The sequence below is a fragment of the Malaya genurostris genome, chromosome 1, assembly GCF_030247185.1.
Source record: "Malaya genurostris strain Urasoe2022 chromosome 1, Malgen_1.1, whole genome shotgun sequence".
NCBI classification, from domain to species: Eukaryota; Metazoa; Arthropoda; class Insecta; order Diptera; family Culicidae; genus Malaya; species Malaya genurostris.
The window spans coordinates 145,191,533-145,217,460 of NC_080570.1; the positions used below are offsets into that span (position 1 = coordinate 145,191,533).

The 25,928-nt window shown below is 41.3% G+C and overlaps 5 protein-coding genes across 8 annotated transcripts; 4 read left to right on the forward strand and 1 right to left on the reverse strand.

The window, feature by feature from the left end:
* The first annotated feature begins 1,277 nt into the window (after window positions 1-1,277).
* Window positions 1,278-3,073, forward strand: LOC131426064 (transcription factor grauzone-like). Its single transcript, XM_058588494.1, has 2 exons — window positions 1,278-1,556; window positions 1,616-3,073. The coding sequence occupies exons 1-2, from the start codon at window positions 1,416-1,418 to the stop codon at window positions 3,011-3,013; spliced, it is 1,539 nt and encodes a 512-aa protein (XP_058444477.1). The 5' UTR covers window positions 1,278-1,415; the 3' UTR covers window positions 3,014-3,073.
* A 66-nt stretch (window positions 3,074-3,139) lies between these two features.
* On the reverse strand, window positions 3,140-24,042 carry LOC131428359 (uncharacterized). Its single transcript, XM_058592265.1, has 9 exons — window positions 23,335-24,042; window positions 22,980-23,271; window positions 22,379-22,921; window positions 18,505-18,749; window positions 17,959-18,213; window positions 17,592-17,835; window positions 4,950-5,091; window positions 3,513-4,895; window positions 3,140-3,460 (listed from the first exon to the last, which is right to left on the reverse strand). Exons 1-9 carry the CDS (start codon window positions 23,957-23,959, stop codon window positions 3,203-3,205), a joined length of 3,987 nt encoding a protein of 1,328 aa, XP_058448248.1. The 5' UTR covers window positions 23,960-24,042; the 3' UTR covers window positions 3,140-3,202.
* LOC131426061 (transcription factor grauzone-like) lies at window positions 9,166-12,448 on the forward strand. Of its 3 annotated transcripts, none has more exons than XM_058588488.1 (5): window positions 9,166-9,397; window positions 9,681-9,794; window positions 9,853-11,477; window positions 11,535-11,715; window positions 11,781-12,448. In XM_058588488.1, exons 2-5 carry the CDS (start codon window positions 9,681-9,683, stop codon window positions 11,985-11,987), a joined length of 2,127 nt encoding a protein of 708 aa, XP_058444471.1. In that variant the 5' UTR covers window positions 9,166-9,397; the 3' UTR covers window positions 11,988-12,448. The 3 variants fall into 3 exon arrangements, with proteins under 3 accessions (XP_058444471.1, XP_058444472.1, XP_058444473.1); XM_058588489.1 differs by having other exon boundaries at window positions 9,166-9,383; XM_058588490.1 differs by lacking the exon at window positions 9,166-9,397 and adding an exon at window positions 9,431-9,566.
* On the forward strand, window positions 15,241-17,207 carry LOC131426063 (transcription factor grauzone-like). Its single transcript, XM_058588493.1, has 4 exons — window positions 15,241-15,529; window positions 15,587-16,623; window positions 16,687-16,867; window positions 16,938-17,207. Exons 1-4 carry the CDS (start codon window positions 15,413-15,415, stop codon window positions 17,139-17,141), a joined length of 1,539 nt encoding a protein of 512 aa, XP_058444476.1. The 5' UTR covers window positions 15,241-15,412; the 3' UTR covers window positions 17,142-17,207.
* LOC131426066 (transcription factor grauzone-like) lies at window positions 19,984-22,190 on the forward strand. 2 transcript variants are annotated; one of them, XM_058588497.1, is made up of 4 exons: window positions 19,985-20,662; window positions 20,725-21,704; window positions 21,760-21,943; window positions 21,997-22,190. In XM_058588497.1, the coding sequence occupies exons 1-4, from the start codon at window positions 20,546-20,548 to the stop codon at window positions 22,162-22,164; spliced, it is 1,449 nt and encodes a 482-aa protein (XP_058444480.1). In that variant the 5' UTR covers window positions 19,985-20,545; the 3' UTR covers window positions 22,165-22,190. The 2 variants fall into 2 exon arrangements, with proteins under 2 accessions (XP_058444479.1, XP_058444480.1); XM_058588496.1 differs by having other exon boundaries at window positions 19,984-20,662; window positions 21,760-22,190.
* Window positions 24,043-25,928: the final 1,886 nt, after the last annotated feature.

Sequence of the window (25,928 nt, forward strand, 5' to 3'; positions counted from 1 at the left end):
ATTTTAAAAATTTTTGTATGAAGGCACCCAAAAAGGCACTTCTAGATGTGCGATCATTCGATTTGTTATATTATTAGCTAACTCTGACGAAATTTTGAACGAAATTTATCGGGTCGTTCACAAGTTATAGTCGAAAACGTAAATGTTGTTCTCATATGAGAGATATTTTTACATTTTAAAAATTTTTGTATGAAGGCACCCAAAAAGGCACTTCTAGATGTGCGATCATTCGATTTGTTATATTATTAGCTAACTCTGACGAAATTTTGAACGAAATTTATCGGGTCGTTCAAAAGTTATAGTCGAAAACGTAAATTTGTTTCTCATATGAGAGATATTTTTACATTTTAAAAATTTTTGTATGAAGGCACCCAAAAAGGCACTTCTAGATGTGCGATCATTCGATTTGTTATATTATTAGCTAACTCTGACGAAATTTTGAACGAAATTTATCGGGTCGTTCAAAAGTTATAGTCGAAAACGTAAATTTGTTTCTCATATGAGAGATATTTTACATTTTAAAAATTTGTGTATGAAGGCACCCAAAAAGGCACTTCTAGATGAGTATTTCAGGATTATTTTATGAGGAAACGCGCGGTGGTTTGATGGTGCTCCTGTTACTTACCCTGAACAAGCAAAACGAAAATCTGGTACGGTAATGGATGTTGTATACGCTAAAGGTAAAAACTAAAATTTTTCAAATACTGTGATACGATTTTAAAACCGTGTATTTTTTTTTTCGCAGATTTTGCGTCAAGCTGATAGTTGCGTTCTGTTCCACGTCGTATTGCCGGATTAACTTATAAGGAAACGCGCGGTATTTTGAAGATGTTCCTGAAAATATTTGCCGACAAAGATAATCTGTAATCTAAATTTGAATAGAAATTATGTACTAATTCAAACAAACTCGAAATCGTTTATAAAATTATCAACAGAATGTACAAAAATAGCAGCTCATTTTATAATTTATATCAGTTAACCATCTGGTTCAAATAACATTCTTGAATACACTTAATAGTAAACGATGAAATACAAAGAAAGGAATATGTTTTATTAAATTCAAATCGTTGTGACTGTACTAGAATTATATTAGTATAAGAGTTCTTTGTAAAAGTGATGCTACAACGAAAAAAAATCTTATGTATACTGCCTTAAGAAATAAACGTATTAATGGAAAAAGGGGGATTTGTGATATGAAAAAATATTTGATTTATTGGCTTATTGTACCAACAATCGTCCGAATGTGTGTAGTTTTTATTTAACATTTTTTTTATTTTAGCATATATTTCCGGTTTGACAGTTTCAAATTTTGACACGCAGATGGCGCATCAATCGCTCAATTCCAGGCACCAAAATTTTTTTTGTGCCTGGGTTTTTGGTGCCTGACTTGATACAAACAGCTGTTTAGTGTTCAAATGGACAATCCTCTGAATCAAACAGCGGAAAGCTGTTTGACCTGTACGAGAAAACCGCTCAATTTCTATCGAATAGTCGACACCGGCGACGATCGAAAGCCAAATATCAGTGGTATTCTCTGTAGGCATTTTTGGTTCCAGGTAAGCTGATTTATGGGATAAAAAAAAATGCTGCTACTATAACTTCTGAACCCCCGCAGGAGGACGAGTTTCAAAATGATGAAATTATCTGCAAGGTGTGCTGGGAGAAAGTTTCCGAATTTCACGAGTTTTATTTGGAGGTGGAAAAACTGCATCACAGTAGAAAAGATTCCGTTCCGTTGCCGGTAGCCGTGAAAAAGGAGGAGGAAAAGGATGATGATCAGGATAAAGAAAAAGACCACCTACAAGACAGCCTCACCGAGACAGAAATCAAAGCGGAGCCATTAGTTGAGGTCAGCGTTGATCAGCAGACAAACTCGAACACGGATTTTTCCGAGGCATGTAGCGATACAGATTACGAACCGGAGGAGAAAGAAGAACCACCGCGAAGGAAACGGAAATATACGCGAAGAGCTCCCAGCGAACGGAAAGTTCAAAAAGAAAAGAAAAGCACGTATCCGTATTTGCCGAAAACACCAGAAGAGCGCGAAAGCGAAGATAAGTTTATCAGACAGCATACGCGTTACATGTGCGAAGAGTGTAATGTCGAGTTCGATCAGTTTCATTTATTTCAACGGCACTGTTTGCATACGCATGGCAAAGAAGGATTCATCACGTGCTGCGGTATAAGACATCGGAAGCGATCGGTTCTGTTTCAACACGTTCAGCATGCTCTGAATCCGGACGCTTTCAAGTGTGAAATCTGTGGTAAAACTTACAAGAATCGGTTCGGGTACAATCGTCACAAGAAGGAAAGTCATGCTCCGGAGGAGGAACGGGTATACAAATGTCACCGTTGCCCGAAATCATTCATCAAGGAAGGTGCTCTGAAACGGCATCTGGACGATCACGACACGCTCGACAATGGCACGGCCAAATGTGAAACGTGCGGGAAGTGCTTCAGCAACATTAACATATTGAAAAATCACATCAAATATCGACACGTCAAACAGACGGAGTACATCTGTGATGTGTGCTCGAAAGGGTTTTACATGCGATCTACTTTTCTAACGCACCGGAAGACCCACGAAGTGCCGGCGGAAGAGTTGCGTAAACAGTGCACAATTTGTTCCAAGTGGTGCAAGAATCACGATTACTGGCGAGTTCACGTGCGTCGACATAAAAATGAAGGCGAACTCAGTTGCGATGTGTGCGGTCATGTATCGCCAAATCTGATGGCTCTGAAGGGACATAAATCAAGAATGCATTCGGGCCCACGGGTGTTTCCTTGTACGCTCTGTGGGAAAGAGTATGCCCGTGCGATCACCTTGAAGGAACACGTGGCCGCCGCCCATACCGGCGATGTCCTGTATCGATGCCCACATTGTGATAAAACATTCAATTCTAGTGCCAACATGCACTCCCACCGAAAAAAGATGCACCCGAAAGAGTGGCTCGAACAGCGGTTAGCGAAATACGGTAATCGTGAGCATAAACTGTCAGCTGTCGGTGAATAAAAAGTATTATGTGTTGCTAAAAAAAATCACTATTCAGTATCAGCCGCTTTAAACGTGTACGCATTTCTCATTTACTTGTCGTAGTCGTCGTAGGCTATTCGGATTACAAAAAAAAAACCGCGCAACTTTCATTCCGCTAGATTAGTATTTCACAATTGAACGGGGATTCTGAAATGAACCTGCCACTTTTCAGATGTAATTTTCCCCTTCGGTCGGCAACAGAGTCGGCAGAAACGTCGGTAGCTCCGGAAGTGCACCGCTCGTCGAACTGTCTGCGGGTGCTACCGGGGCAGGTCGCTTTTTTAGTTGCAGGGCCAGCTTCCATTCGGCGTACTCGATCGGATGCATTTTCCGTCGATGCGAGTACAGGTTCGAGTTGGAATTGAACGTTTTCGGGCAGAAGTTGCACGTATACAGTACTTCTCCGGTGTGAATGGTCTCGTGCTCCTGGAAAATAAACAAATAAAACTCACATCAGGCGTAAAACCCTTTGACTTACCTTCAAATCGATCGGCCGTTTGAATGCCTTTTCACAGTACCCGCACTGATGAACCCGTTGATCCTGATGCATGAACTTTTTGTGGCTTTTGAGTTGCTCTGGATTGGGTGCCATTTTGCCACAGATATCGCACGCAACCGGTCCCGCGCTCTGGCAAATCCTCCGGTGTGTCCAAATGGACTTTTTATTCTTCATCCATTTATGGCAGTGTTCACACTGAATCTTGAGCTTCTCCAATCCTTCGGCACTGTGTGATAGTTGATGGGTGATTAGGTCGGACTTCTGTCGGAATCCTCTGGCACATATATCGCAAACGTACTTCGCCGCCGCTCCGTGCTTCGAGTGCTGATGTGTTCGATAGGACTGGTTCGTGCGGAAGGCAATGTCGCACGGTTCGCAGTAGAAGCGCTTCTCCGCGATGGATGTGTGCTTCATCCGGTGTGACGTTAGATGGTAATGTTTCGCGAAACTAGCCTGACATATTTCACACTTGTAAATCTTCTCCTCGTCCGCCACGTGCGTATAGTCCATGTGCAGTTTCAGTGCCAGTCCACTGAGGAACGTTTTACTGCATGGTTCACACTTGAATTTATTCGGGTTCTCGTGGTACTGGGCGTGCTGGTAGAGGAACGATCGCTTGTAGAACTTATGTTCGCAACATACCACCATCGGATTACTGTTGTGGATCGTCGTCGTATGGGCCTTCAATTCTCCGAACGTGTCTGAGTTGAAATCACATTTGTCACAGAATATCGGACAGTACCGGCGAATGAACTCATCCTCTTTTGCAATGTCTTCCTTCGTTTTAGCGTTCAGCGACCGTTCTTCACAAGGCTTGCGGGGTTTCCTGGGAGTATATTTCTTTTTCGGCTGTTTCTTTACGGTCCTTGGTCGTCTCTGTTTCTTTTTCGGTCGTTCATCAGCAGAATCATCGTTATGAGGCGGTTCCCAATCGCTATCATCGGTTGCCGAAACGTCCTTTCCTTGATCCACTACTACTGTTTCAGATTTAGAAACTGATTCGGGCTCCGATTCTGACAAATTAACCCTCCTTTTTTTGTTCCTCCTTGTCTTTTTCACATTGCTATCTGTTGGATCTTCTATTTTTAATTCATCTTTTACCTCCGAGCTACTCTCCGGTTCTTGCAGCACGTCCGTCGTGTCCAAAGTGTCTACATTTATAACCGTAATGTTTTTCTCATCCTGAACACCTTCCCGCTTGACAGATCCCAATGTGTTTTCGAATGGTTCTACTTTAATCTGCATTTCAACCGCATCAGTCAGCTCTAGGTGTGCTCGCTTGACCTCGCTGTAAAACTTGTGGAAATCATCGATCTTCTCCCAGCAACTGGTGCAGAGTACGCTATCGAAACACTCGTTTTCCTGCAGTGATAAAATTTGAATACCGAAAACTATTTCCAACAGGGATCAACTTACCGAGAACCAAAAGTGGGTGGTTACGATTCGTTCTACATCGTCTGCATTCGTTTCATCGGTTATTCGCATATAGTTGTCCGTTTTCCGGAAGCAGGTTAGACAAGGCCTCACTGTGTCCATTATTATCCGCGAAACAGCACTATTTCAATGATGTTACTGCGGAATGATTCACTTCTCTCCTTAAAGGACAATTTTTTAGGGAAGGACCACAAGCTATCCTATTCTCTGTCAACAACATATTCTTCTGACTTTTGTTGTGTGTGATATCAGTGGATCCCTTTAGGATTTTCTCACTATGATTCGATTGTTCAAGTTAAGGTCTATGCACACTTCTCCGAACCGATCGATCCAAAAAATATGTTCCAGTACTGCGAATGCTGTTACCCTCTCAGCAGGCCGTTCAATTTTGTTGGTTTTTGAGCACTTGTTGAACGACATATTGCACGAAATATTCGTTCAATTTTCTGGAACGGTTTGTTGTTGTTTTTTGTCTTGCGAAAATAGTGTGAAAATTAAGTGTTACCTTTACATAGAAAGAAAATTTGTTGTTATTCTACGTGAAGTAGAAGTATTGTACAGGTATGTATTGTTAGTTTAAACAAATAAGTGGAAAAAACTTCAGAAATTCTGCAGTAAAACTAGTCCAACTCATGTTAAAAATGGCTCAACAATGGACCTCTGTCTGCCGGGTTTGTTGAACGAAAAAAATGGCATTCGGTTCAACGGTCCGTTTCAAAATCGGCAAACGAAGGTCCCGTGCTGGCCTCCCGTTGAACGATTGATTGGACTTTAATTGGACCAATGATCCAACGCATTAGACCAATGAAGGACCACCGTTGAACGTTTTTTTTCTAAGTGGGTAATTCAATGATTAAACATTTTTAGTCAATAGTAGAAGGGCCTGATGATTCTATTAAATATCTGTACTACACAATTCACCAAATCTGTATTTATCTGCATTTCATAATATGACAAAGCTTTGCTATTTCAATTAAATTTTTGAATACATTCAAATTCCAGGGATGACAGGTTAAATTTACATACAGGTTTGTGTAATCAAATTGTTCAAATAACAATGGAAAAAAACCTTTTTTAATCCACCTAGTGGTGTAATGATGCCTTTCTCATATCAATCAAGCTATCATATATAATACTGTGGTATTCTTCAAAATTATTTTTCTTCGATTCTTAAAAGAATAATCGAAATAGATTTGTTTGACCGTCTACTGATAAAAACTATCAATTGGAAAAGATTTGAGGTCGATTTAGAATTTTTTTAAGGTTTTTCCCCATTTGCAGTGATGGTATACAATTTTTAACCCACTTTACCCTATATTTCCGGATCCGGAAGTCGGATCCGCATGAGATTCAGGAATTACGCATGGGACCACAGGGCCTTTCATTTGAACCTTAGTTTGTAAAAATCGGTCGCGCCATCTATGAGAAAAGTTAGAACACATATTTTCTTTTTTTGCCCATTCTACCCCATAACTCCCGAACCGGAAGTCGGATCCAAATAATATTCAGGAATTTTTTATGGGACCTCAAGACCTTTCATTGGAATCGAAGCTTGTGAAAATCGGTTCAGCCATCTCCAAGAAAAGTAAGTGCAAAAAAACGTTACATACCCACACACACACACAGACATTTTGCGTACTCGACGAACTGAGTCGAAAGGTATATGACACTCGGCCCTCCGTTTGTTTTCACCGTGATTGCATAACCTTTCTATATGAGAAAGGCAAAACGAACAAAATAAAAGTCAACTTCACGAAAGGTACGCAAATTTTGAAAATGTCAATTAACATTTCATAATGTGTGAAATCTTCAATTAAAAACTACGGGTCAATATATATTTACCCCGTAATTAGAAATCTTTAAATTGAGAAATAAATCTGCAAATGTGGCATCACTGGTCTTTATATACTGAGCTTGTTTGTATATGTGAATATTTGTTTATTCGTTCTGCAGAATTTTAGGTATAAACTGTGCATTCCATTTCCTTAAATATCACACGATCAATTGTCACTGACATATGTTCAAAGTCTTACTACTTCGGTTCCGGAAATACTAACTGATAAGTGTTTTTTAACGTGACACGGAAAATCCTAGCTCAGGAAAAGTGATCGCGTATTCAAATCCGAAAATCCCTCCAATTTCTCAGAAACGGATGGATAAATTTTCACAAACTTAGACTTAAACGAAAAGTGTTATATGTTGATGTACAATTTTATCCAAATCCGACTTCTGGTTCCGGAAATACAGGGTGAAGTGTGTTGCATCCCATCGTTGAGACTGATAAGCTCAAAAACCGAAATTTTTTTTCTCAAAATTGGTTTTAATTTATATGTTTGCTAGTTGCAGGTCAAACGAACAGATTTCAGCTTCACCGGTTCCCAATTCCCGGTTCCGGAGGTACCAGAAATAATGGTAAAAAACTCAAGAACCGCTCTCTCAGAGGCGACTAAGTAGATTTTCACAAACTTGGACTCAAATAAAATTTTTGAATTTTCCGGTCTTTTAGACTGCTATTGACCTTTGTTCGAATCCGACTACCGATTTTGAAACAACAGAGTGAAGTCATTTAAAGCGAAAATGAAAAAAATGATAAATTCTTGTAGCTCAAAACCGTTTGAAATTAAAACTTTTTTGCTCTGCCCCTTTATCGGCTTATTTGTTTTTTCTTTATTTCTTTTTCAGCGACTCGTATTCTAGCAAAGCAAAGCCTTGGTATTACATTCCTGTAGTGGAATTTGACCTTCTGTTTCAACAGCCTTCACAGCCGATTTAGAGTGTACAGAACCATTGCATGGCTGGTGCTACGATCCTACTGACACTACGAATCCTTCCATGTTGGGGCCCGAACATACGACAACTGGTTTTTAAGACCAGTGCCCTATGCATTGAATCGCCAACCCGGGACTTCTAACAAAGACTCTGATCGTATCCTGGACAAAAAATTGCTACATTCATTATTCGATCGAACATTGAGGAAAAATTAATAAAGAGAATTTCATAAGACCTGGATTTATGAATTCAGCAGAAACCAATTCTATTAAGAGGATAAGATTTTAAAAACAGTCTCTCGATTTTCCTAATTCTACCTATGCATGGTATAATAACCTAATTCATCAGTAGTCCGTAATGTGAAAATGCTATAAGGAAGGAATAATTTCGGTTTCGAATTTTCCGACTACTTCCAGACAATTTTTTTAATATCGTCCTTGAAATCAACTGTTGAAATTTAATTTGGAGAGGATTTTACGGAGAATGAATCATAAACAAAGGGAAACCAATATTGTTTGAAAAGGACAAAAACTTATCTTATATGCCCTAGTCATGAAAACCACGAAACGTCAAAAACATGTAAGTTTTCAACACAGAGAACAGACTTATCACAAAATAATTATCAGACGAATGACAAAATAAACATCATAACCAGTTTTTCGTTTCTTATATGTAGTCCCGTGTGTTTCAAGAACTTTTGATATTGTGAATCGTGATGATTCATTTTATTTCTTCAACTTTAATTTCTATTCATTACGACAAACTATGTTAGATGAATTACAAATAGAACCTGACCTATGAAATTTATTCAAATTCAATTTTTAGGAATTCAATATCTATAGTAAAGACAAACTTATGAAATACATTTATAAATCATGATACGTTCTAATGACATTCGAATTTTGTCTGAGTGTAGATATATTGAATATACTCGAAACGTTTCAACATTGTGCAAATTTGGTACACGAAGGGCTTTTATTAAACTGTTCAATGAAAGTGCCGTCCAGAATTGTTTCACAAAAGATAATCGTTAGAAAATTCTTTGCAATTGATCGTCATTGAAAAACTTTTCAACTTCACTCAACGCCACGAACGTAGTTTTTTCATGCTCCCTAACCGGTACTCCCTTTGGAAATGCATTTTCGGCTTAATCCAGCCCGGTGGCAAAGATAGGGCGCTCCAGCAAGTGCTAGCGTAGCCAACATCTGGGGCATTTGGTGGGCAATCAGAGCGCTCAGAGTACGGTAAACAAACATTCGAGCATTTCAATTCTAGTAAAATCTTAATTTCCTTATCGTAGTGATGATATTCTGATCGATAATTTGCGGGGAAGTGCTTTAAAAGGCACTGAAGAAACAAATAGTTTGTGATATCCAGTTTTTGGTTAGCCATTCTTCTTCATTGTTTTGGTTTTTGCGGAATGATGCTGGCCACAGTTTCATGACGTCATAGCAGGGGGCTGGCTTAATCTGATGCTGAAGTGCAGATTTGACATATTGAGAATTTTGATTATACATTTTTCGCTGGCTTGTTTGTCCTCGGTTTTGTTGTGTAGTGCGGTTGATTTTCAATTATTTTTGCAGTTTTCAATAATAGTGGAGATTATACAACTGCAGAAGTAAACAGCGCAAAACGGACCACTAATAGGTTTGTGTGACAAGGTATGCGGTGGTGATTCTGAAGTGGTGTGGTTACAGTTCAGTAATTGTTTACCAGATGCAATTGCAGTCAGTAGTTTTGAATAATTTGATAATATTTCCACATTCCAATCGGAAATGAACACTTCAGGGATACTTTGGGAATCGCACTAGAAAATGCAGTAGGAATTATGTAGGGGAAGGGATTGCTGTGTAGTCAAATAATATTTTCAACGTTTCATAATCGTATATGTTTCGTGTGTTGTCCGAACATTTTAATAATGAAGATTTTTTTTTCATCACTCAGATGGCTGCACTTGTCTGTCTTACTTGTACGAAAGCCACGGAACCGGATTGTTCTATTCTGATCAGTGAGCGCGAGAATATTCAAATAGTCCTGACCAAATATTTCTGGTTCACCGTAAGTTAAATTCCTTGCAAATAGTCGTACAATATAGCTTTATTTCTGCTTATTTTAGGAGGATGAAAACCAAAAAAGTATCCTATGCCAAATATGTTGGAACAAGATAGATGATTTTCATAAATTTTACTGCGAGGTCGAACGAATTCATTCCCATCATGACTACAAAATACCTACGCAGTTTCTTCAGGTGAAAGAGGAACCTATCGCCCAGGAACTTGCCCCCTGTTTACCTGATGTTTTGGGTTTGAACGATTCTCTCAAAAGCGGTGATAGCGACAGTAGAGAAACATCCCCGTGTGGGGATGATCAGAAGGATGAATCATCGGACATGGAGGACGAGAAACCTCTGGCGAGCAGACGAACGAAGCGAAAGACTAGTAGAAAGAGGGCCCATTCTCGAAGCACTTCGGTTGATTTGAATCGCACCGCAGATGATCAATTGATTGCAGAACGGATAGAGCTGCGATGTGACACATGCTCGCTGGAGTGTAGCACGTTCGATGAAGTGCAGAAACATTCAATGGCGCAACACGAAAAACGCGCATTTGTGTACTGTTGTAATCTTAAATTCAGCCGAAAATGTCGACTCATGGATCACATTCGGTACCACTTGAACCCGACCGAGTTCAAATGTGACATTTGCCCGAAACAATTTCCCAACAGTGAATCGCTTAGTCGACACAAAGACAGTGCACATGTGAGTGATGGAGACAGAACACTGCAGTGTAGCATTTGTTCGAAAACCTTTTCCCGTCTGAAAAGTCTGACCATGCACGAGAAACACCACAAGAAAAAGTGGCGTTGCATGAGCTGCAAGAAATACTTTGCAAATGAATCCTTGCTGCTCGCGCACAATAGAAGAATTCATCCGGATGAAATGTCTGCGGAACAGCTCGATCAGAATGAGCAGGAACAGAAAAGTGAAAGTGATGACAAAAATGACACAGTAGAACAAGATGCCGAATGTACCGGCAGTGATGATGATCCTGAATTTGAAGATGATAAACCAAAGCGAAGGAAACGCAAAAGGTCTGGAAGAAGTAGCCTACGGCCGGCTGACTGGGCACTGCAAAGTCAACAGTTGATCGCAAAGTATATCAACCTAGAATGTGACACGTGCTCGCAGAAATTTGCTACCTTTGAAGAATTGGAACACCATGGACCCTCGCAGCACGATAAGAAAGTTCACGTTTACTGCTGCGAATATAAGTTTAGCAGAAAGTGTCGTCTTATGGATCATCTTCAGTATCACGAGAATCCGTCGAAATATCAGTGCACCGTCTGTTCGAAACAGTTCCAAAACAGCGAATCGTTCAAGCGTCACAATGACCTAGCCCACAAGGAGGAAGTGGAGAAAACTTTGCAGTGTAGCATGTGTCCGAAAACGTTCGCATTTCCTCGTTCGCTTCGGTTGCACGAAAAATATCATCGGTCCCTGAACGAGAAGAAATGGCACTGCGCGACCTGTGACAAGTCATTCGCCTGGGAAACGCTGCTACGGCAACACAATCGGATCAATCATTCGGTGCGGGAATTCGAACATGTTTGTCACATTTGTGCGAAAGGTTATCACACCCTGTCTTCGTACCGGTCGCACGTGGCGTCGCACGATGAGAATTACAAGCGCGAAAAAGCACCGGAGGAACTGGAGCGGGTACAGTGCAGTGTTTGTGAAAGTTGGTAAGTTTGGTTTGGTTTTCCATTTATAGTTCCCGGGCTGATCTGTGTCTTTCACAGGCTTTTCAAAAAGGGTTTACGAAAGCACATGCGAAATCATACGGGCAGCCGAACGTGCGACTACTGTGGTCAGGTTTGTAAGAGCATAGTGACCCTGCAGTATCACATGGCGCAGCATAAAAAAGCTGATCTAACTTGTTCAGTGTGCGAAAAAACGTTCAAGCGTGAGATAAGTTTGAAGGTGAGTTCTTGAATCCCCGACTGTTTGATCCATTGCTTTGATTCGGTCTATTATTTTATGGTTAGGAACATATGGCCTCTCATACCGGGGAGGTACTTTACACCTGTGACTTCTGCGGAAAAACATTCAATTCAAATGCAAACTGGTCCTCACACCGCAAAAAGTCACATCCCAAAGAATGGCTAGAGGATAAGATGCGCAAAAATCCGCATATGCAGCTGGAAGAGGGCCAAAAACTTCTGGAACAGTGGCAAAAGCAGCAGTACTGTTAACCGAGTCAATAGATCGGTTTAGGATGCTTAGGCGGTTTCCAGTACGTAGTTGTATAGTTGATAGTTTACCGTACAGGGTAACTGTGTCCATGTTTATCTCAGCTCCTTCATACATCCCGTCTATTCAAACCATTAGTGAGGATAATATTCACTATCTCTTTTACTTTGAACTTTACCCCGATTCTGTGATTCGATCGAATGTGGAATTCGCATTCTGTATTTCGATCTAGTGATGTTTTTGTGCGAAAAACTATCGAAATATACAAAAAAAAAAAAAACGTTCATTCAAGCGAAGGGAATTACAGAATTTAGGTGACAATCAACTAAAGCAAGGATGTTGGCATCAATCAATGCCTCGTCTAATGAGATGAAGATAGGCACAATTGCCCAAGTATTTTTAATGCTGGATATGTAAAAGAAAAATCTAGTTCATAAATAAAAAAAAAGTATTCGACACTAAACTTGTGTATCTTGGGTTGGTATTCCTTACTTACCTTACCTAACAGCTATAGTCCTGGGGTGTCCTTTGCTGTATACACGAACTCGTCAACCACCTCGATATCGTCACCGTCTATCAATATTCCTGGTGAGAGGCGTAGTGTTTTTGACGCATTTATGGCCAGTCCGATACGCCTAGCTTCAGCTCTCAGTCCGATGTAGGTTTCCGGCTTCTTCTCAAGGTTACGTGTCACAATATCAATATCGTCAGCGAAGCCAAAAAGTTGTACGGACTTTCAGAAGATCGTGCCACTCGTGTCGATCATTGCTCTTCGAATCACACCTTCCAAGGCAATATTGAACAAGATACAAGAGAGTCCATCACCTTCCCGTAGCCCTCTCCGAGATTCGAAGGGACCCGAGAGCGTCCCAGATACTCGGACGTAGCACATCACTCTATCCATCGTTGCTTTGACCAATCGCGTCAGTTTATCCGGGAAACCGTATTCGTGCATTATCTGCCATAGCTGTTCTCGATCGATTGTGTCGTATGCCGCTTTGAAGTCAATGAATAGGTGATGCGTGTGTTGTCTTATCGCGAATATGTGATCCGTAGTGGCGCGGGTTCCAGTAAATCCCGATTGGTATGGCTCTACGAATTCCTTAGCTATTGGTGATAGACTACGGCAAGGGGTTTGGGGGAGCAATGTGATTGCGCGGTAACTGCAACAGTCTAGCTTATCGCCCTTTTGTAGACGGGACATACCACTCCATCCATCCATTCCTGCGGTAGAATCTCCTCCTCCCAAATCTTAGAAATCATCCAGTGCAGCGCTCTAGCCAGTGCCTCTCCTCCATGTTTGAGCAGCTCGCCTGGAAACTGGTCATTGTCCGCGGCTTTGTTGTTCCTCAGCTTGCCGATCTCCTCACTTATTTCCAACAGATCAGGGACTGGGAATCTGTCGTCGGCTGAGCGTGCACCCAGATTGATTCCTGTACTCTGTCTGTTCCGCACCTGTCTGTATCGTTCCTCGCTCGCTCTCTTGCGATGTTGCAGTATCGTCGCTCTTGCTGCATTATTCTCTTCGAACAACTGCTGACATTCACCGTCAAACCAGTCATTTTGACGATTGGATAACCTAGTACGGTTGCAACAGTGCTTCTTATGGCGGACCTTATATTCCTACAGCCATCTTCAAGAGTCGCAGCTGATGCGCGTATTTCTCGGCAGTACGATCGCTACGTAGCTGCTCGAGATTGAGTCTCGGCGTTCGTGTACAACGAGTGTTGGGCACCGTCGATTGAGTTTTGAGCGCACACAAACCGCGACAAGATAGTGGTCCGAATCAATGCAAGAGAACACGAATCTGGTGACATAGTAGTTCCGTTCCAAGCGCGAATTTTCAAGACACCAAAAGTTCGGATATAAATGAACGATCTGGATTAAGCGGCTTACGAGGTTCATGAACAACATTTTAAGCACCGTTAAGAAATTATCCACTTCAGAGAGTTCACGCGACACAACTGAACGCATTTCTAAGCAGTTTCTGGAATAAATCGTTCTGCTAGTTCCCTGTTTACTGTTATGTAGCCAGAAAGTTGATTATTTGGGGATTTGGCTAAAAGTCGTTTTTATACTTTGGACACATAACCGATTCCACTATTCTTTACGTTTCGTCTTCGACTCGTCAGTGCAGAGTAATCCAAATTGAACTGCTCAGTGCTGTGTATTTTATAACTATTAATCGAAAACGGAATCACCCAGAACGGTGCACTTCTTACCTGTATGGTTGTTCGTGATGAAATGTCAGAAGCTGTTCTTTTATAATACGATTGACCTGTTGCAGTCATACCCAACCCAATTGGTCATGGCATGCTATGCATTGATTATTATGAATTCGTTTGTACCCACACAAGTGCCAAAACTAGACAGTTCAATTTGAATCGCTAAGCACACGTAAAGTTAACGCTATTTGCGAAACCCTTCTTTAATTTACGCCGAAGCTGACGTCCCGAATGAAACGAATAGGCGACTAAACTGGCTAACTGCAGATTTTGGTTATTTGGAGGTTTGGTTAAAAGCTGTTTTTGCCCTAAGCACAAAAACGGCGCAAAATAAATGTTTCGCAAATAGCGTTAGCTTTAGGTCTGCTTAGCGGTTCAAATTGAACTGCCTAAGTTCAAATTGAACTGCTTAGTACACATACGAGTCGAAGACGAAACGTAAAGAATAGAGCAAGAAAGCTGTTCTGTACCTTCAAGTTGGAAGTGTTTCACGAGTATTTAACTAGCCATTTCTCGCAGAAAGATGTTTCATGCGATCGAGACGACTCGCAGAGAATGCGACACTAATGAGCAGGGCCGGCTTAAGGTTCATTTTTTTGGTGTAGGCAAATCAAGTAATAAAATCTGATCGATAGATTATGAAATATTTCGGCGATTCATTCCGTCAGTTGTCAATGTTGAATCTACATAAAAGTACGTGCAAGCCAAAGCAAACCATTGGTATTACTTACTTTGTGGAATTTGATCTTCCAGACCAGGGCTCAAACAAACGACAACTGGCTTGTAAAACCCACAAATTCCGGATGTGCAATAATCTATAAATTCATTGGTTTTGAAGTCCGTTACTTTAGCAGCTCAAAACCAATTTAGTTTTAGGTAAAAGTGAAAGTATTCATTATTGACAATTAAACGATTTTGTAATTTTCACAGAAGTGAGCGTGCAAATGCATTTGATACATTTTTGTAATGCTGGCATCACTTTCCTATATATCGATTATTTTTGCTCCCTTCAGAAACTCCTAGCATTTTTGTCAAAAGTTTATGTACAAATTGATTCACAAAAATGCATTTGTGATTAGGTACAACTTATTGTCTGAAGCATTTATTAATTCTACAATTTTCAATACTTCAAACTAACTATACTTTAAGACACTGTGTGCAATTGTTCCGCGAAACAGTAAATAAACTGAAGAAATATTCAAATGTCCCTATCTACCGTATGTTTCACATGTGCGGAGTCTATGCAGCAGAACGCTGCCATCGCGATACGCGACAACGAAAAAGTTCAGGATGCTTTAGCTAAACATTTTTGGTTTACTGTAAGTACTTGATAAATCATAGTGCGCGAAGCGGATGTTATCCTTTATGCTTATCAGGCAGACGAAACTCAAGCGGCTGTTTTGTGTCAACAGTGCTGGAGTAAGATCGATGAATTCCATAAGTTCTACAGTGAGGTAGAGCGAGTACATGTACGCCAATTACAACCGATTCAATGGTTAAATGTAAAGATCGAACCGTCAGAGCAAGTTAGTGCTTCTGCAGAGACCTACGAACATAATTTACAAAATTCACCAGAAACTGCTGACACGAAGACTTGCATGAAAATAGAAACCGATTTGGATATAAGCGATGACCAGCATGGTGATTATAATGAAGATGATGATGATTATGATGCAATGCCGGCCTACAGCGACAACGAAGGAAGCACAAATATCAACGATGTTTCTGATTCGAACGAAACCATTCAGAAAAGAAAGAAACCTGCCCGCATTAGGAAACGACCGCCACAACCCGTCAGTGATCAATTCATTGCGGAGCACGTTAATTTGGAATGTGATACGTGTTCTTTGAAATTTATCAGTTTCACGGACTTGCAGAAACATTCAACGGAACAACACGGGAAACTTGCTTATGTGTTCTGCTGTGATTTCAAGTTCTGTCGTAAACCTAGGCTTATCGATCATCTGCTGTATCATTTAAATCCTAATCAGTTTCAATGTGATATATGCTCTAGGCAACTGCAGAGTAGAGAATCGTTGAAACGACACATGGCCTCGGCTCATGCCCAGGAAGATGGAACAATCATCAAATGTAGCTTCTGTCCCAAGACCTTTAGACGAATTAAAATTTTGCATATTCACGAAAAATACCATCGGAAACTGAGGGAGAAAAAATGGCACTGTGCTACGTGTGATAAGTATTTTGCCTATGAATCGCAGTTGAACTACCACAATCAAAGGAAACATCAGGCTAATACGGAACAGGAATTGAAATATGTTTGCCATATCTGTGCGAAAGGTTTCCAGACGTTGGTGTCCTACACGATGCACGTGGAATCTCACAACGAAAACTTTAAACGAGTCAAGCAACCGTCGGAGGTGGAGCGGGTACAATGTGCGGAGTGTGGCGTTTGGTAAGTAGTAGTAAGGTCAAACTGCTTAAGCATGGTTCGTTTTTCAACCGATTGTCATGGTAGGCTTTTCCGGAAGGGATTGCGAAACCACATGATGCGTCACACGGGAAGCCGTACGTGCGAATATTGCGGCCAGGAGTGCAAAAGTGTGATGTCTTTGCAGTATCATCGCGCACAGCATCAGAAAGCTGATATCGTCTGTTCGGTCTGCGGGAAAGTTTTCAAGCAACAGATTAGTCTAAAGGTAGGTTCTCCCTCGGTACATGCTGCTACTAGATAATGCGATTGGTTCTGTTTTGTTATTTTTTTTCCAGGAGCACATGACTTCTCATACCGGGGAAGTACTGTACCGGTGTGATTTTTGCGCAAAGACGTTCAACTCGAAAGCCAATCGGGCTGCGCATAGGAAAAAAATGCATCCTAAGGAATGGCTCGAAGAAAAGTTACGAAAAAATCCTAACCTGGCGGTCGAACAAGGAGACCTTCTTCGAAAGCAGTTTATGAACCCTGGAGTATAGATTAAGGAATCGTGTATGCACTAAGCTATATCCGAATAAATCGAATTTAGTCAACTTTAGAGAAAATTTACTTGCTCAAGTTGAATGTGAATTCTCCTTCGAGGGAAATTTCTGGTGAGCTCGACGAACTGATACATTTTTTTCTTCTTCCTGGATCTATATTGGCAATCAAACCGTAGCGGTGACTGGTACTAATTTCATTCACTCATACATTTATTTGCACTACATCACATTTAAGATAACACATAATCAACAATAGTACGCCACAATACTCGATTTGTGGCTGCCTCTCTCCATCCTCGATTACGCCCAATACTCGCCAGATCACGTTCTAGCTGGGCCACCTATCTTGCCCGCTGCGCTCCCCGCCTTCTCGTTCCAAACGGATTTGTGGCAAACACCAGTTTATCAGGGTTGCTGTCCGGCATTCTTGCAACATGCCCTGCTCACCACATCTTTTCGGCTTTGGCCACCTTCTGGATGTTGGGTTCGCCGTAGAGTGCCGTGTTTCTTGAGAGCGGTACAGCAGTTCCATTTCCTCGCACTCCGCTGCTTCCAGGTGGCGTTTTTTCTCCCAAAAAGATGCGGGTCTGCTCTTTCCGCCTCTGTTTGTATCGTTCCACGTTCTGCCGGGTTCCATGCTGCAGCATTACCGCCCGCGCTGCGTTCTTCTCCTTCAAAATCACTCTGCACTCTTCGTCGAATCATTCGTTCCGTCGACTTCGTTCCACGTACCCGACGATGCACTCGGCTGCGTTGTTTATGGCTGCTTTTACTGTACTTCAGCAGTCTTCTAGGGGAGCCACATCGAGCTCGCCCTCGTCTGGCAACGCTGCCTCGAGATTCTGCGCGTATGCTGATGCGACATCCGGTTGCTTCAATCGCTCTATGTTGTACCGTGGCGGTAGTTGGTACCGTGCATTGTTGATGACGGAGAGGCGCAGTTTCACCATCATTAGATAGTGATCAGAGTCGACGTTAGCGCCACGATAGGTCCTGACTTCGATAATATCGGAGAAGTGCCTTCCATCAATCAGAACGTGGTCGATTTGCGATTCAGTCTGCAATGGTGCTACGAATAGCCATGTTCTTGGAGGCGGCAAAATCGACGAGTCGTAAGCCGTTTTCGTTTGTCCGCTGGTGGGCGCTGAACTTTCCACACGTCGGTCTGAACTCCTCCTCCTGGCCTACCTGAGCGTTTAAATCTCCTATGATGATCTTGACCACGTGGCTTGGGCGTAAAATGCGTCCTTTTTATCATCAGTGCTTCCGGATTGAGGGCTATGCACGTTGATTATGCTAAAGTTGAAGAAACGACCCTTGATCCTCAACCTGCACATTCTTTCGTCGATCGACCACCAACCGATCACGCGCTTCCGCATATCACCCATCACGACGAAAGCTGTTCCAAGCTCGCGTGTATTGCCGCAGCTCTGGTAGATGGTATGATCACCTCTAAACGTTTGCACCATAGGTCCTGTCCAACACACCTCCTGCAGCGCTACGATGCCGAACCCGCGGTCCTTCAGTAAATCAGCGAGTATGCGGGTGCTCCCGATGAAGTTGAGAGATCGGCAGTTCCACTTTCCGAGCTTCCAATCGCAAGTCCTTTTCGTCGCAGGGGTCGTTGCCATTGGTCTCGATTCGTATTACTCTCTTGCTGATTTTCCGTTGCAATAGTTTTTGACGGCTGGCTCGCAGGGCCGGACACCAACCCCCTAAATTTCCGGTACACAGTTGAGCTTAGAGTCGTTCTCTGGCACTCGGACGTCGATTAGCCGCCCCTGACATGGGGAACAGACGGTGTTGTGAGCCACTCCTAACCTGTAGAACAGACGCTCAGGCTTGAAGAAGCAAATCCTCCCTTCCCTGTCAGTCCACGATCAAAGTTCCCACCGGGAACCCGATCTTCTCTAAAGTTGCTCGCAGCCCAGCCGGTTCCGCGGGGAGGTAGGGATAGGAGTTACTGGGAAGAGGCAGATGACCTCAATGGGGTCTGTGTTGCGCGCAGGCCTTCCGAATGCTCATGCGTGCAAAAATGCGACAGCGAGAGCGCACCGAAAATGTGTGTGTCGTATATTTATCCTGTGAGCGTGAGCACCGACTCAAAGAGCAAACCAAAAGCAAGTAAGAGACGCGTAGCGGGCACATAGAAACGGGATGTGCTGCTTGAAATTTCAGAGCATCGCATTTTCTTCTGCGCGCGACTCGTGCGCTTTGGTCTCAAGATACAGCGCACGAGATTTTTTATGAGCGCAGCTTGTGTGCTATGTGAGCCACAGTAAAAGCTGCTGTTATTATTATTTGTTCGTGCCTAGAGCGGTTCGTGCGACTTGTGTCCTATCCTAAAGGAAGAGATGAAGAGGATGAAAATAACGTACAAACCACTCGTAGATCGCATGAAGCGAGCGCGCCGCGCTATCTCATGCGACGAAAGCGCTTGAGCCTCGCTCTTGGCAGAATGCGATGAGACTTTACAACGAAGCGTGCATCAGTTTCTGGAGCGATACGTAAATGTGCCAAAGAGTTCTCTTGAGAGCGGCAAAAGTACGTCGCATGCGCATGGTTGTCTTATGAGAATGAGAATTTATTTGTCTCAGCGCAAAATAAAGAGCGCGCGTGCATAAGGCCTGGTTGCGCGTTACCCAGCCTTTACCTTTCATTCACTCGTTTCTGTGAAAATTATTCAAATCCGAAAAACACAATCGTAAATTGAAAATTTGTATTGTTTTGTAAGATCCGTGAATCCATTTAAATCCGAAATTTCAACCCAAAACATTTTTTAAAATTTCCGAACCATTCACAACAAATTTCTCCTTTGGTGTTCGTTAATTGTTTCTGCGATTACAATTTGTAAAATATCATTTTTACTGAACGAAAACTTCGATTTTGTTCAAAAACATATTTTTGTGATTACGCCAGATCTCGATGTTTCATGCATTTCAAAGACATTCGGCATCAAACAAAATTTTTCAATTTCCGAAATCTTTAAATTTTTTTTGTTTTTTTTTGTAAAACAAATTTATGTCGTGAAACAGCAGATCTCGAGGTTTCATAAATTTTTGAAAACATTTCGAGTGATGCTTTTGTATTAAAAATTCGAATTCGTTTGAGATACAGAATGAAAAATTTCGCATTCGATTGGAATATTCCGATTCGATCGATTCAGAATCGGGGTAAACCATTGGTACAATTGCCCTACATTGTTCCCTTCAGAAACGTTATTGCCGCATTGGAGAGACAGTTTGTTTGTAAACAAGTTGTCTGCTATTGATGAGCCAGGACTTACCTAGGTACGATCAATTACCTGCAGTAACACTTGAGAAAATTGGTTTTACATTCGTTTTTGGAGTCTCGAAGATTTTCGGGATATGCACAGTCGACATTGCTGAAGACACTTACAGATGTCTGCCTTACCAGAGTGTTTAACGTGCGCGAAACAGATTCAACGCGATGAATCAATCGTCGTACATGATACTAAGACGGTTCAAGATGTACTCTACAAATACTTTTGGTTTGCTGTAAGTATCTTACTATCAAACGATCCAGCTTAACGGGTACAAATACAGCTCATTATCACCAGGAAGACGAAAGCCATGCTGCCATATTGTGTCAGCAATGTTGGGACAAGATTCATGAATTTCACCAATTCTACTGTGAAGTCGAACGAATACACGCACAACAGTTACAAACGATTCATTGGTTCAGCGTAAAGGAAGAACCGCTCGATGGGGATGATGTTTCATCTAGGAGTAGTGTCGAGGATACGAAAACAGACGATGTCGCATCGCTGAAATCCGAATCCATACAAACAACTACAATAAATCAAGATGAGTTTATTTCGAACGATTCAATGGCCGGTGACCTTAATGATAAAAATCGAAGAAAGTACCAGAAAAAGCGGATGCGAATATGTACAGGGAAAAGTTTAGGCCATTCTTCACAGGGCCATCAAAAGAAGTTGAACGAGGAGAAGTTCATATCACAGAACATGGATTTAGAGTGCGATACTTGTGCAGAAAAGTGTAGTTCCTTCCAAGAACTGCAGCTGCACTCTCTGGCCAGTCACGAGAAACGTGCGTATTTGTTCTGCTGTGGTCTTAAGTTCTGTCGAAGGCCACGACTGGTAGACCACATTCGATTTCATCTGAATCCGGAGCAGTTTCGTTGCGTTATCTGCTCGAAACCGTTCCAAAGTACCGAAGCGCTCCAGCGGCACAAAGATAAGATGCACGCAGCGGACGAGGACAAAACATACCAATGTAGCATGTGTCCGAAGACGTACACGCGAAAACGGTTTTTAACAATCCATGAAAAGTATCATCGAATGTCGACGCAGAAATGGCGTTGCTCGAGCTGTAATAGACAATTCTCGTACGAATCATGTTTAAAGGACCATGAGCGGAAAGTGCACCAGAAGGAGTTCAAGTATGTGTGCCATATGTGTGCAAAAGGCTTTCAAATTTTAAGTATTTACAACAAGCATCTGGCAGAGCACGATGAAACTGCGGTGATAGACAAACCACCAAAGCAGCGAGTGCAATGTTTGGACTGTGGAGTTTGGTAAGGTTTTTTTGTAGGCAAGCTAATAGTAGATATTTACGTAGAATTACTTCAGGGTCAACAAGTATCATCTTCCTACACATAAACTGGGTCACTCAAGTGGCCAGCAAACATGCAAGTATTGTGGACAGCAATGCAAAAGTGTTCTAACGCTGAGGTATCACGAGGCTCAACACAGGAGAGGCGATTTTAGTTGTACAGTTTGTGGAAAAACTTTCAAGCAAGGAATCTCACTGAAGGTAGCTGTAGTAAAAATTCTTTGCTCTTCCTTGAATGCGTCCTTGTTTTTCAGGAACACATGGCATCTCACACGGGTGAAGTGCTGTACAGCTGTGATTTTTGCGACAAAACATTCAACTCGAGCGCAAATCGAGCTTCTCACAGAAAGAAAATGCACCCCAGGGAATGGCTGGAAGATAAGCTAAAGAAAAATCCTAGACTAGTTTTCGAACATCAATAACATAGTCAATAAAATTTCTTCAAATTATCGACCGAATGGGACTAGATATTTTCACTAATAGAGAAATCCTTTGGTGTAAATTCTGTATTGACAGTGACACGAATTTTCGAAACCATGAATTTCGAAGAAACGTCGAATCTCTCATTTCAAACTGTGAACCTATATTCATTAATCCCGTTCTCATTCCACTTACCTCATGTTCCCGCACACCTACCGATCACTGTTCACCAAACCGCGCCGTTCCGCTAGCTGAGCATTGCGTAGCTGAAGCCACTCACGGGGATGCATCTTCTTTCGGTGGGAGAACATGTTCGCACTGGAATTAAACGTCCGGTCGCAAAAACTGCATGAATACAACGCGTCACCGGTGTGCGAAGCCATGTGTTCCCGCAGGGTGATTGGGCGTTTGAATGTTTTACCACATTCCTGGCAAATCAGACTTGACTCACCGTGCCGTAGCCGTTTGTGGCTAGCCAGAGCCTTTTTGTTCGGTGATGTATGTCCGCATAGATCGCAAGTAACCGGCGGTTGCTTGTGACGTCGTTTGTGATCGTTCAGATGAATTCGACTGCGGAACCACAATCGGCAGATATCGCACTGTACCCGCAGAGCAGCCGGGCTAAGTTCGTGCTCTTTCTTATGACGAAGGAATTCCGTTTTAGAGTAGAACCCTTTGGCACACACGTCACAGATGTAGTCGGTAGGGCGTGTGTGGCGAATTTTTACGTGCGTTTTTAACAGTGCCTCCGACGGAAATCTACAAAAAAAAAACTACTTTGGTCAGTGGAATAAAAATCGTACAAACTGTTTCTCACGGCTTATCGCACTCGGAACATTTAGCAGTTTCATTATCAAGATTCTCATGCCCTTTCAGATGAACCGATAGATGATTTTGTTTGGCGAATCGCTTGGGGCAGCGATTGCAGCTATAGATCTTGATATCATCTGGAAGATGCATTTGCTGCTTGTGTCGGCGTACTCCATGATTGTTGATGAAACTTTTAAAGCAAATATCGCACTTAAACAAATCGGGATTGTCCAGCTGTAGTACATGTTCTAGTAAATTTACCTTTTTGTAGTACCGTCGACCACAACAGACAATGAAAGCTGAAACAAAATAAGGATTCTAGCTTAATAACGCGTAATAGTTGGTCTCGGTCCGTTTCAAACCTTTCGTTCCATGGGTGTCTTTAACGTGTTTCTGAAAACTGGTAAAAGTGGGACTAATAGCAACGCATTCCTCACAGGTGTACTGAACGTGAGTACGGATTATCTTATCTTCTTCGGCCAGCTGTTGGGTCGTTTTGACTTGATAACTTATTGGCTTCCGTTCCTTTTTCACATTCCCTTTCCGTGGCACGTATTTTCGTTTTGATTTCGTGACACTGGATTTTTCGAAATAACAGTCCGATTCCGTTTCTGTCCGTATGCTGATGTCCTCGATGGCCGTTATGACTTGAAGCGTTTGAGATGAATTGTCGATCGCTTCATTATCAACAAAAGTGTTTGATTGCAGTTGTTTGCGTATAACTTCAATATTTTCTTCCGCGGCCAACTTTTCCGCTTTTCTGTGATTATGCGCTACCTCCAGATAAAACTGGTGAAAGTTACTTATATTGTTCCAACAGGTACGGCATAGAATGTGATCGTCCCGCAAGTCATCGAATTTGAACCAGAAATACTTTGTCAATAATTCAGCCGCGGTATACTCACTGAAACTGCAACTAAGCACTACGAGTGCGTCTTCTGGAACACCCAGACATGTTAAACATGACGAAATTCCTTTTTGAGACATATTTCCGTCGAAGCTAAGAGAATTTCAGTGAATTTCTTAGTCTAATTCATATTTATAAATAACACTACGACCAGAAGAGTTTCAAAAATTCGAAGCTGTTCTCGAGGGGTTACAGAATATCAATGTTGTGATGAGGGAAATGTAAAAATTTCGCACTGAAAAAAAAAACTAATACAGCTTACGGGGCTTACAAAAGATATTCGAATAACAAAAAAAAAAAATTGTTGTGCCATGATAATTGATGCACATTGATTTTATTTGTGTATATTGAATACCATTTAGCTGTTGATTTTGATTCTCCGGTAATTAGTAGGTCAATTGATTTTTTTTGTGTTATGAGGATAATTATAAATACTTTTTATTCATTAAGGGACGGGTAGGGTCTAACACTTATGAAATATCATTTATTTTTCCTTTGTTTTTTTCTTATAGTAAATCATTTCAAGAATATTTTGTCAAATTTTGAAGTCTATCGAAACCAAACTCTGGGACTTATGGACTTTTATAATGTTTATCTCATACTGCGAAGATATAAGAGCTCTACTTCGATTGACATTCTTGAAATATTTTATCATAACAAAATACAAAAAAAATATGATCTTTCGAAAGTGTTATGCACCCTCTAGAACAGGGGTTCCCAAACTATTTTGAGTCATGAACCCCCCCAAGCAACCAGAAGTTCCACAATTACTTAGGCTGTGAACCATTTCGCGGTTAATTTTACTTTTGGTTAAAATCTGACACTCGAGCGGTTAATTTGATGTTGTCAAAAATAACCCTGCTTGAAAGCATTGTTATTTTTGACAGATCGATGGTTATTTTTCGACACTGAAAAAAAACTTACAATGAAAATTCTAATATTAATTCTTTAGTTGAAATTATTTCCAGTGGAAAATACACCCAAATTACTTTCCGTCCGTCAAATTTTGAAATGGGCCGCAGTTTTAGTTAAATTTAACTACTCGACACAAAATAACCCCTCGAGTGTCAGATTTCAACCAAAAGTTAAAATTAACCGTGAAATGGTTCACAGCCTTAAAAAGTCCACCTTCTGCTGCTTAAAAGTACACGCGGAACTTTAGAGAACTTGAAAGTACAGATCAAGTTCCGCGTGAACTTTCTAGCTGCTTAAGAAAACACGAGGCAATTTTTGACAGTTCGAAGTACAGAACAAGTTCCGCGTGAACTTTCTCGCTGTTTAAGAGTGCATATGGTACTTTTAGCAACTAGAAAGTACAGAACAAATTCCGCGTGAACTTATTCGCTGCATAGAAGCTGAACAATGTATTCTAGAAGCAGCTTAAAAGTTCGTTCCGCTGCGTCGCGCGAACTTTCAAGTGTGGATAATTACTTAAAAAATGGGCTGCTTAGAAGGCTATTGATTAACTTTGAGAGCTGCTTAAGCCTGCTTAACTTAGGCCTCAGACCCCCATTAACAAATTCCTTTGATAATTCAATTTCTTGCTTTTTTAATATTGATGTAAGATACTAACCAATTTCTGCGGGTGGTCAAATAAACATAACTTTTTAGCATGAATATCTGAACAATTTATACCAAACAATAGGGGCGATTTCTAGACCTCGTCGACCTCCATAGTCAGTTTTCATTTACGTCGACCCAAAACATTTGAATTTTTTTTTAACAAAAGCTCAAACAAAATTCTAGCCTTTTAAATGTGTCAAAAACACAATAAACTATCTTTCGACTTAAGAGCATAGCTACAATTATTAAACTAAACCATGATCATGTAAGCTAATTTACATGGTCTGATCAAGCAGAATACTCTTGTCTAAAGTGTAGTAAAAATCTTGCTTTCAAAAATCACTTAGAAGGAATTCAGACTACCAGGAATTGGTATATTGAAGTTGATCCAAGCCAAAATTGATCTTTTAAGTGACTTCAAATTCTTATATATTGACTTCCAGTTAGATAAGCGTGAAAAACATTAAAATGTATGAATTTATGGAA